The sequence below is a fragment of the Myxine glutinosa genome, chromosome 1 (assembly GCF_964187855.1).
Source record: "Myxine glutinosa chromosome 1, kmMyxGlut1.1, whole genome shotgun sequence".
Taxonomy (NCBI): Eukaryota; Metazoa; Chordata; class Myxini; order Myxiniformes; family Myxinidae; genus Myxine; species Myxine glutinosa.
The window spans coordinates 76,226,900-76,239,575 of record NC_136261.1 but is presented as its reverse complement, the minus strand read 5'-3'; the positions used below and the strand labels follow the sequence as shown (position 1 = coordinate 76,239,575).

The window sequence follows — 12,676 nt, the reverse complement described above, 5'->3', positions numbered from 1 at the left end:
CTTTTTACCGCGTTTCGGAGGCTGGAAACGGCGTCAAATATTCTAAAATTGACGAAGAATTATTTTTTAGAAATCTCGCGGCCGTGAAAAACTCTACTACCAACTACCTAACCTACTGATGCCATAGTGATGGGTAAAATAGTGGCAAGAGGCGTTTGGCTTCGCCGGCTCATTGCGGCTTTGCAGTAGGGTCATATTATGATATTTTCTAAGTCCAAAACGTACATAACTCCATGAAAAATTGGCAAAATGCCCCAAAACTCAAACATTTTCCGAATATTATCATAATAAAGCCATGTACAAAGTTGCAGTTGAATATGTTAAAGGGTATGGGGAAAAAGTCGGGGCAAACCATTGGAGGGACAGACAGATGGAGAGTAAACCTAGTCCCCTCTGGTGAATCCGGTAGGGGACTAATAAAGATTCTACAGGTTGTAGAAAAAAAAAAATCCAGAAGTTCACCACCGTTGATGCAGCGTCTTATACATCAACTTATTTAATACATTACATTATCCATTAGGTATTCGTGCCTGTAGTTTGTATCCTTTATGATGTCCTCAAAAACAGTAAGTTTCCTATTTGGAATGATTTTCAATTTTGTTTGACTGTCAGGCAGGCAGAAAGATGAATACGTTTAACTCACTCCTCTCTGCGCATGTGCAATCGGGTCAAACTGAGAGGAAAAGTACTGCTAAATGACAGGTTTGTTTTCCGATTCATGTTCTGATTTGTGTTAAAAAATACAACTTTTAATTGAAGTGAAGTTGTTCTTCAAACATCAACTGACGTTTGTACATGGACAGACAGAATTGACCCAATTGCTTAACCCCACTTTTCACTTCGCGTGGGCAGGGTAACGATACAGTGCCAGTGGGGATCACCGCAACATTGACTACACTGTCATTTTGCATTGAGCGGACAGTGCGGTTTGCCCACTTGTGTGAACTTTAAATCACTTGTGAACATTAAATATTCCATTGTATCTATCACACGATTAAGTCTTTTAGCCCATTCCTGAGCCAGAGTATGTAATTCCCTGTCCAGGTTGAGTGAGCATCAGGTTTTTCACCTTGCTTTAACGATACCTTTCCTGTTGTATAAACACTAACAGGCCTATGGAATCCAATAACGAATGAGCCTCCTATGGGATATTAGACCAAGATGGAAGTTAAACATCTGAAAGTATTCACCATGTATTTCATTCCCTATTCAGATTAAACATTCCAAAAAAAACAAAATGTTACAAATTCAGCATGGCTGCTTGTTGGCATGTTTACAAGCTTACTTACTCTGGAATTACTGAGAAGTCCTGTATTTATTAATACTAGGGCATGCCCGTACTATATATATGCCCGTACTATATATCTATCTAAAATTATATCCCCCCCCCTCTATTTACATGAAATGGTTTGGTCCATTCGCAACGCCAAAGCGAACGGCGAACGGCTTGCGAGTACAGTGACAATCCCCCCCCCCTCTATTTACATGAAATGGTTTCGTCCATTCGCAACGACCACAGAACCCCCCCCCTCTATTTACATGGAATGGTTTGGTCCATTCGCAACGCCGGCACACGCGATCGTTCGCTGCTCTCTGATTGGTTGAATCGTTTTTTGGACATAGCTCGGTAAGTAATTGTCCGATTAATATGAAACCTTGAAAAGGCACATCCTCGGGTCCCCAGCAATATACCTGGCAAGTTAAAAGTATATCGGACCCGTGGTTGTCGAGAAACAGCGGTCACAGACAGACAAACGTACAAACGTACAAACGTACAGACAGAGATTACTGGAATTATAGATAGATAAATGTATTATATTATAATCTTATATGTTCCGCCCTTTATGCATGTGTTTTGTACATTTTTGAGTGGAGCCCTCTGCTGGCATATTCTGCCCCTTGTGCACATATGTTGTGCACCTTTGTGTGTTGGCGCCCCCATCTGGCCATTTGTGTTAATGTAGCAGGAAGTGATGTAACAGGGTGTGACCTAAGAGGAGGCGACGTCTCTGAGCCTTCCATAACTTGTATCTGAGTCAATCTCTCACAAACTCGTTGTTACGCCTACAAAATAATTGCCTGCAAGTACAAGGGGGTCATTTGGCAGTTCATCTTGTTATGTCAGTAAGAATTTTGCATATATAGTGATTGAAACATGTTATTGTGTGCTGATTTTGCACTTGATGGCTCGGTTGGCCTGGCCTGGTACCCAATGTCATCATTCATCAAGCATGAGTTGACACGATTATTTGGTTGTGTGGCTTTTTTCACATCACAGAGTGCTGAATTAGCATTTTGGTGTGATTGCCGTAATTAATTGTTGTAATTTGCACTGTTTGGAGCCTTCTTATTAATTGTCCTGTATTTCATATCCTTTTCAGTTTTACTCCTTGTTCATTGACTTCATGCTTGTGTTGAATCATTAAAAACACTTGGAGCTTCGAGGCTATTCCCTGACTCCCATGTCGGTCATGAATGGAGGTTGGCTGGGTCTCGAATTACATACAGTTACGCTTAGGGAGGACAGCACAGTATACATTAATTTATTACCATGTCCATATGTACAGCGATATATATATATATATATATATATATATATATATATATATATATATATATATATATATGTAGAGAGACGCACACACACACACACAAACACACACACACACACACACACACACACACACACACACACACACACACACACACACACACACACACACACACACACACACACACACACACACACACACACACACACACACACACACAACCATGTTGGGTGAGTTCAACCGAGATAATGTACCGGAGTGCTCATACGACTCATGGATGACCACAACGGTGTTTGTGGAGGTCTGCCAAGTCCACCGACGCTTGAGCGAGTAATGGGCCGTCCCAGACTGGAACCAGACCTGCGGCCACCACTGGTATCTGGTCGAAGGTCACTCCTGAAAAATAAGCATCAAAAGCAAAGGGAGTAAGGCTCGTGGCTGAAACTAGTCGAGTCACTTGTATTGTACTTCCAAATTGCACATATTACATGTCATTTTTTTGTAGACAGGGTTGAAGCTCGTGGAAGAGCTAATACACTGAACAGATCAGGACAAAATAAACAGTAGAGAAAGGGGGTGGACCGACAGTGGAGTTGAAGGATAAGATAGAGGGAGACTTGGACAAACAATGGGTGTAGGGAGGAAACTGGGGTCAGGAAAAGACACATGGGGTGGACAGTATGGATACAGAGGGAAGAGTCTCAGGATGGAAACACTGGAATTTGGAAGGAGGGCTTGAAGTGGGGTGTGGGAGGGGGGGGGAGTATTGAGGGTATAAAAGATCATGCTTTTCGACTGGAGAAAACTGAAATGGTGGTGAACAGCTGTCTTGAAGACATGGAAAGAAGAGGATGTGGAAGTTGGTTCCACAGACAGGAAAAAAAGAGGAACTAATGAGTTTTTTGGGGTTTTTTACAGCGTAGCCCATAGGACAAAGCCGTCTAGAACAGTGTTTGTCAGTCTGTATGTATGTATGTATGTATGTCTGTATGTATGTATGTCTGTATGTATGTATTTATTCAAAAATCGACCCCCCAACAAGAACCACAACAACAACAACAACAACAGCAACAACAGCAACGTGAAGCTCTTGTATATCAGCTTCAGCCATTTTGCGAACGTAATAAATACATGACGCCCATTGATAGCGCGTTTGCAGATCACCTCAAAAATGTTCTACTTTTACAACAATGTGATTCTTACAGCGTAGCATATAGAGCAAAGCCGTCTAGAACAGTTTATCCGTCCGTCCGTATGTATGTATGTATGGATGTAACTATGTATGTCCCCTCAAACGTATAACAATCAGAGCTGAGGATCTGGTCATATGATAGGGTGATTACGTCTGATGTCATTACGGCGGTACGGCGGCTGACTCTCCACACTCCGCCATTTTGAAATCCAATTTTGTTCAGGCCGAACATATCGTCGAACCCGTCATATATCACATTCGCCATGCTCTACCTTTACATTTTTCATTCAGTGTGAAACAGAAACAAACAGATTGTTAAAATGAACCATCAAATATTGAAAGCATCTGCGTTACGTCTCTTCCAACAAAACGGTACGTATAGACCTTAGGCTTCATGCCTCACCTTCGGGCTGTCTCGGACAAATTAAGCCCATGTTTATTAATGCAGTGGTGTATCGTTTCAGTAGTATCGTTTTCGTAATCGTAATAATAATAATAATATAGTAAATATGACCATAACACTTTAATCCCAATGTTATGAATACAAAGTTAATGGATTGAAGTGGATTATGGTTCATGAATCAATGATAAGCGGTGTACGGTACTAACAACCGTGGATGTATGGAATTCACCTCGGTTTTTTGATAGCATGTTATTAAGCCAACCATTGTGGGGTATATAGATTACCGTAAATCTTCCCTCAGTTCTTGAAGTAAAACTTACCTCACGGATGTCGGGATTCCTCCAAATTTCTTTGTTTAATGTTATAAACGGCATTAGCGACTGTTTAATGTGTTTGTGGCTTATAATATTTTACAAGCCCGGCTACGCCGCTGTTAGACTTTGGGTCTTGTTTTATTCATAATTATGACGTCATAGGTCATCTTGAAAAAAAAAACTTGGTATGGACACCATCTTGGAAAAACGTTACACCTCCATATCTCCAAAACTGCTCAATGAAAAAAATCAAAGGGAGGCGCAAAGCACCCCTCCCTTTATATAAGGGATCGTTTCTCTGAATGCAGCTTTTACATGGGGACTGAAAATGCGTTTCTTGGCTTCTGCTGGACGAAATTGGCTGCAAATTTCAGAAGTAAATGCTTTGTACGTTGAGGTAATATGTTCCAAATTTCAGCAACGTCCATTTATGCATTCTTGAGTTATATTTAGAAAACCCCCCAAATCACGTTGGTGTCTGTCTGTCCGTCCGTCTATCCAAAATGTGTTGGCGCTCATATCTCAAGGACTATACATTGAAACTAGCTGAAACTTGAAAGACACATCGGCCAATAGGTCTAGTTAATGGCTTTCAAAACATATTCCACCTAAGTGCTATAGTTGTTGCTTTAAAATTAAATATATATAATTATATATATACATAAATAAATATATAATATATATATATACACTTTATAACTCTTTACAAATATTATTTCACAAATTGAACGTGCTGGCCCAATGGCCAAATGGATAAAGCATCAGATTTCCAAGCTGAGGATTGTGGGTTCAAATCGTGTCTGGGTTGAATATTTTTTCCCGTTACTTTTTCAAGTCTTTTATATCGTCTTGAATAATGAGCAAATAAACATCTTGTACAATGAGCATATGCATTTTGTTCGTATTTAAAACGTAATTATTCTTAAACCTTAATTTCAGCGTCATTATGAGTATCGCATCTCATCAAATTGCTTATTGTATGGAAATCAAGGAGGAGGCGCAAAGCTCCCCCTTCCTTTTTTGCAACGGTTTCTCTGTATGCAACTTTAACATGAGGACTGAAAATTCGTTTCTCAGCTTCTACTGGTATATTGTATATATATGTAAATATACATATACACAAACACACTTTATACCCCTTTTAAAAAGTTTTTTTTTTTTTTTTTTTTCTAACATGCTGGCTCAATGGCCTAATGGGTAAAGCATCAGTCTCCCAAGCTGGGGATTGTGGGTTTGAATCCTGTCTGGGTTGAATATTTTTCCCCATACTTTTTCAAGTCTTTTATGTTGTCTTGAATAGAGTCTTGTACGATGAACAAATGCATTTTGTTCATAATTAAAATGTATCTTGAGTAAAATGCCAGGGGAATATAAAAGGCCCCTTTATATAAGGGTATGTGCCATCTGGCAAAGTATAGTAAAGAAGGGACATTCCATAACTTGTAGAAAATCCAAACAATCTATATATATAAAACACAGTTTGTGTGTGTGTGTGTAATGTTACCGATAGACTCCTAAACGGAGAGGCGTACGTGCTTGATATTTGACATAGACATGGCCATTGAGCGTGGGATGAACATGGCCGAACTCAAAATATTTGACGATCCATATTTTTTATTCATATTTACCTCAGCGCATTTCAGCGAAGTACCCGCTAATCTCAGCCGGTTCCAGAGCAGCTCGCTGATTCGCTCAGAGCGATCACGTGATGTTCCATTCCCGCCGCCAGACTGATTCGCTCAGAGCGATCACGTGATGTTCCATCCCGTCACACGTCACTTCACCTTTTATGCGATCGTGTTTTGTATCGATTTTGTGCGATATTAATTAAATGTCTTTGAAACAGCTGTGAAACGTCTTTCCACAACCCTTCCGTAACCGATTGGAGCAGTTTCTTGCCGCACAAAACGAGATCCGCGAAGCGAGTTGGTCGAGTCGTGCTGACCAAGATGGCAACACGGCGGCTTCACTTTTCACGGAGTATGAGCATTCTATATATTTTCAATTCAGTGCGCCCGTGATTTGTGGCATAGACATGACCATTGGGCCTTCACGGTGTAATTTGTGCGAGGCTTTTGTCCGAGTGAGCTTGAGTCGAGAGGGCGAATGTACGGGTTGGGAATGTACGGGTCTCCCTTCCCCCGCCCGTCAACGCCGGTACTGGAGGACATCACAGGATCGGTGAGCCTCCAAATCCGCTTCGTGCTGTTGCGAATATGCAGGACGATGTCCGATTGTTGTGCTGCTCTCCGACCATGAGAACTGCAACGTCATTGTTGACTGGCCATCCCCTTCCCTCCCCCTTCCCCCTCCCCCCTTCCCTTCCCCCTCCACCCTACCCCTCCCCTTCTCCCCTCCATTTTCCCCCTCCCCCTCCCCCTCCCTTTTCCCCCTCCCCCTCCCCCTCCCTTTTCCCCCTCCCCCTTCCCCCTCCCTTCCCCTTCCCCCCTCCCCTTCCCCCCCTCCCCTCTTCCCCCCTCCCCTCCCCCCTCCCATCCCTCACCCTCCCCATCCCCCCCCTCTTCTCCCCTCTCCCCCTCCCACTCCCACTCTTCTCCCCTCCCCCCTGTTCCCCGCCCCTCCCCTCCCCCGCCCGGCAATGCCGGGTACTTCTGCTAGTACAAAATAAGGGGCATTCAAAAAATATTGTGTGCATGCTGGACTACCCTTGTGTTCTGAGGAGGAACCAAGTAATGCTCGAGAAAAGTTCATATAAAGGGGCGCCCTAACTCTGGCAAATAAAATACATTTACTTCTTCATGTGGCTGTATGAATCAAATTGGCGACCATTTATTTGGATGGAATAGTGAGGGGCGGAGTACAATAATTAGCAAAAGTGAGGGAAAGTGAAACACTTTTTTTACATTCATCTACACCGCCGGCAAGTCGTCGTTGGTAGTCAGGGCGATGATCTTCAAGCAGGAAAGAAATAATTTTAGTCGTGGATTCTGTGCTTCCAGACTTGTATTTGTTGTATTATCCCTACACCTTCGGTAAAACATGTTACTGATGTTACTGACCTGGAATACAACAACAAACAATATGCATTTTAGGCCATTTTCCCTGCTAGAGTGGGGGTTAGCCATGCGGTCCCCATGACAATCTTCTCCATCTTGCCCTATTTTCTGCATCTCTCCTTGTTAACCCCCTTGCCCGCATTTCTTCTTCCACCATCTTCAGCCAAAGTCATTCTCGGTCTTCCCCGTCCTCTACTTCCTTCTACATTCATTTCCATCACTCTTCTCAACCAGTCACTTTCATCCTTCCTCAACACATGACCAAACCATCTCAACCTGTTCCTCTTCACAGCATCAATCACACTCTCTATTCCCATCATTTTTCGCAATTCATCATTTGTCTTCCTCTCTCTCAACGATACTCCGCACATCCATCGAACCATTTGCATTTCCACCCATGTCTCGCTCCCATAAATCATAACACTTCTCACACATGTAGCATACACCTTTCCCTTCAGCTTCAACGACACTCCCCTCCTCATCAGCACGCCACTCAATTCCCGAAACTTCTTCCATGCACATCTCACTCGAGCAACCGTTGCCGAGTCTGATCCACCTTCTCCATTCAGCATGTTTCCGAGGTAGCAAAATGTTTTCACACCTTCCAGCTTCACGCCGTCTCCAAGATCCAACTCAACATTTCCTCCATCTGCAGCTCCCTCTGTGCACACCTTACATTTGAATGTAGCTGCCACACTGGTTAATGACCGTCTCAGACCACTACATTTTTGATGAACCCACTCAGCGCACATTGTACATTGAATGGAGTTCACTCCGACACCCTTCCTGCACACAGCACAGGGCCACTTCCCAGTTCTTTCCACCTCACCACATGCTTTACCATTTGCCATCACCGTCGTCTTTCCGATATTCACCTTCAGACCTTTTGTTTCCATACATTAATTCCACTTGTTCATCTTTTCCTTCAGTCCATCCATACTTTCCGCAATCAACACCAGATCATCTGCATACAACAACTCCCACAGTAAACCCTCCTTTACGTTCTGAGCCAGCACCTCCATCACAGCTACAAATAGTAGTGGACTTAGTACCGACCCCTGATGCACTCCCACCTTCACATCAAACTCACCACTGTTCCCGTCCTTCGTCCTCACAGCTGTGCGCGCTCTTTTGTACATTGCCATCACTCCTCTGATCAACCATTCCTCCACTCCTAACTTCCTCATTGCCCATGTCAATACTTCGTGTGGAACCCTATCGAATGCTTTCTCCAGATCAAGAAACCCAAGAAACAACTTCTTCCTCTTCTCCATGTACCTCTCCTGCAACTGCCTCACAATAAAGAGCGTGTCTGTCGTTCCTCTTCCTGGCATAAATCCAAACTGCATTTCGTCGATCTTCACCTTCTTCCTTATCCTCCTCTCCAACACCCTTTCCAATACCTTCATTCCATGCTCCAATAACTTTATCGCTCGGTACGAGCCACACTCGAGAGGGTCACCTTTCCCCTTGTATAGAGCGACGAGGGTACTCAGTTCCCAATCCACTGGAATGCGGCCTTCTTTCACCGCCAGATTACAGATCTCTGTCATTCTCTTCACACCCCAACTTTCTGCTGCCTTCAACATATCTCCCACAACTCCCGTTGGCCCTCCCGCTTTTCTACTCTTCATTGCTTTTATCGCTTCCTCAACTTCCCTCTCAGTTATCTTCTCTGCCGGTCCTAAAACTGGGTTACTCTCTATGTTGCCATCCCATTCATTCTCTGTATTCAACAGCATTTCCATATATCTTTTCCATCTTCCTTTAATTCCATCTGGTTCCACAACGATTTGTCCCACTTCATCCTTCAAGCAACTCACCCCCATCACATCACACCTCTCTTTCGCTATCTGCTTTGCAATCCTGAATACTGCTCTCTGACCCTCTTCCGATCCGAATCCAAGCGTTTTTTTTTTTTTTTTGTGTACAAGATCGAGGCTCGTGAAAGAGCTAACATTAATCACACAAAAAGTCAAACCGACACACAAAACACAAAAAACAAGGGGAGCGGCAGACAGGATGGGGAGAGAGGGGGAAGGACACACACACAACATTTGAGAGCAGGGACATCGTGAGTACTTGGGGGGAGGTGGGAGAGGTAGAAAACATATGAACACTGCAAGGACTCTGGGGTGAATTAGCAGGGGTAGAAAAGATCAAGGTTTTGGATGGGGGAAGATAAGAGATGGTGGTGAACAGCTGTTTTAAAGAAATGAAGGGAGGACTGGGAATGAAGGGAGTGGGGGAGTTTGTTCCATAGGTGGGAGAAAAGGGAAATGAAAGAGTGAAGGTGAGCAGAGAGCCTAGATTTTGGCAGTTTAACCATAAGAGGGTTGCAGGCAGATCTTGTGCGACCTGAAGGAATATTGGGGGGACAGAGCACAGAGAGAGCTGGGGGAGCAAGGCCGGAGAGGAGTCGGTAGAAGACAGAAAGACCACCAACCTGCCTGCGGTGAGTGAGTGAAAGGCCCTCAGAGGTAACTTCATCGCAGGAGATTCCAATGATTCTGAAAGCTTTGGCCTCAACAGCGTGAGGCCGAGCTAGGTGTGAGGCAGGAGCACCAGCCCAGAGGGGGGAACAGTATTCCATTGAGCTGCGGATGAAAGCCTTGTATGTGGCGAGGAGCTCAGGTGTGCCAAGGAAGGACTTCGCACGACGGAAGATGCCCAGTCGGCGACTGGCTTTGGAGGCCAGCTTGGAAATGTGGTTTTCCCAAGAAAGATCATGGCAGATATTGAGACCCAAAAGCTTGAGCGACAGAACTTCTTCGAGAGGATTGTTGAGAAAGTATATGGGAGGGTTTTCCAGTCGGTCCTTTCGGAGAGACATTGTAAGAGTGTGAGCTTTGTCAGGATTGAAAGACATGTTCCACTTGTTTGACCAGTCTGTGATTTTGTCCAGGTCTGCAGAGAGTGAGGAGGCTGCAGACTGCCGATCTGAGGGATGAGGAATGGAGCGGCAGATAGTGGAGTCATCAGCAAAGAGATAGAGATGATTTTCCAGAGAGTCGGAGAGATCATTGATGAAGACCAGAAATAGCACAGGGCCCAGAACACTACCTTGGGGAACTCCAGCCAGAACAGGAGGGGAGATGAGAGAAATCCATTCAGGGCCACACGTTGCCTACGACCAGAGAGGAAGTCCGCAAGCCATGAGTGGAGATTTACATGGATACCATCGGAGGAGAGTTTGCTGAGCAGAGCTGGGTGCCAGACCGTATCGAAGGCACGTGATATGTCAAGTGAGACAGCTCTGATTTCCTATTTGGCATTGAGGACCTCCATCCATTGTTGAGACAGCAGAAGCAACATGTCCAGAGTAGAATGACCTGGTCTAAATCCAAATTGATGATCAGAGATCAAGCCATTGGAGAAGAGGAAGGATTTGATATCCGAAGATGGAATTCAATGATGGATTCCATGACTTTGCTGATGATTGGAAGCAGGCTGATTGGTCTGTAGTTGCAAGGATCTGTTTTTGCACCTTTTTTGTGTAAAGCGGTAATGTTTGCTGATTTCCAAGATGCTGGCAGATGACCTTGAGCAAAAGAGAGGGTGAAAAGAACAGAGAGAGGGTGAGATAGAGTGGCAGAGCAGGATTTTAGGACCCGTGGGCTGATGCCGTCTGGTCCAGTTGCAGAATCAGAGTCGAGGTTTGATAAAAACTTCTCCACCTTGTCAGGAGAGAAGGACACAGAGTCCAGGAGCAGCTGGGTTCGACTGGGTAAGGTGGGTACAGAGAGAGATGGGTTTGAGACACAAGATTTTGAGGCAAACACAGACTTGAGGCATTCGGCTTTGTCACGTGCGGTGTCAACTGTGTAGCATTTCAGGTAAGGGAGGGGATGGAGGGGGAACAAACACCAGAAACGGATTTGACCAGACGCCACCAGGATTTGGAGGAAGGAGACAGGTTTGAGAGTTCAAAATTTTGAGTGTGGAGAGATAGTGCTTCCTGGCACTCCTGAGGGTATAGTCCGTGGGCTGAGTAGGGTTTACATGCAACCCCCCCCCCCCCCCCCCACAACTTAACTTCCCGGGTATGTCCATGTACCCCCCACCCTAGGGGTTAGGAAAAACCATGTTAACAGAAAAAACAACTCATTCCCTCATAGTTTGACCTCTGGTGACCTCATTTGCATATAACACATATCATTGTAAAGAGTGTCCCAGGACAAACATTTTGAGGGGTCATATGCAACCATAGGATGACGAGGTAAAAAGTTATGGCCATTTGAATTTCGCCTACCCCTAATTTTCGGAAATCACTGACACAGGGGGGGGTAACATCAAAATATGCGTGGGAGGTACCTTGGGAATGAGTTTTTTTTCTGTTAACATGGTTTTTCCTAACCGCTAGGGTGGGGGGTACATGGACATACCCGGGAAGTTAAGTTGTGGGGGGGGGGGGGGGGTGCATGTAAACCCTACTCAGCCCACGGACTAGTAGACACACACTTGTTTCGAGCTTGGTGAAAGGAACTGAGATTGCCTTCAGTTGGATTAGCCTTCCAAGAGGCAAAGGCAAGTTGTTTCAGGGCAACTGCCTCACCACAAGATTCAGTGTATCATGGACGGGAGGAAGGGTAAGACAACTGAAGACGAGATGGGATAAATCTGTGCATGAGAGAGAGAGAGCAGTTTGCTTTGGAAGAATTCCCAGGAAGAATTGATGTCAGAGGCAGTAGAGATGGGAGACCAGTCCAGATGATTGATGGCTGCTTGCAGACTGTGCCAGTCGGCCTGAGTGAAATGCCAGACTCATTGGCGCTGAGGAGGCTCTCTGAGAATGGCCAGAGAGATGTCCACTTTAACAAGCACATGATCAGAAGAACCGATTGGAGCAGAAGAGCAGCAGACATTTGCAGGGAAGTTAGTCATAACCAAGTCCAGAAGAGAAGATACTCCATTGAATGAGATCCGGGTCAGGAAATTGACAGATTGTGTCAGTCCCAATGAGTCGCAGAAGTCCTTTGCTGAGGTGCCATGGCTGGTGAGAGATGAACCCACACCCAGCCAGCTGGCATGATGACAGTTGAAGTCGCCACATATGAGGAAGAGAGTTTGGATGAGTTGATAGAAGTTGGTTCATGTTGTCCGACAGCGAAATGTAAATGGAGTCATCACTGTTTGGAGGACGGTACAGAACACATATGAACAAAAGGTGGGAGTGGAGAGGAAGCCGTAGCCCGAGG

The 12,676-nt window shown here is 44.7% G+C and overlaps 1 protein-coding gene across 1 annotated transcript in view; it reads right to left on the bottom strand.

Annotated features, from left to right (window-relative positions):
* Positions 1-12,676, bottom strand: part of IFT74 (intraflagellar transport 74) — a 108,631-nt gene that overhangs the window by 93,042 nt on the left and 2,913 nt on the right. The window contains exon 2 of the mRNA XM_078773461.1: positions 2,807-2,948. Within this exon, the coding sequence (XP_078629587.1) occupies positions 2,807-2,948 (142 nt within the window). The remainder of the gene's footprint in view (positions 1-2,806; positions 2,949-12,676) is intronic.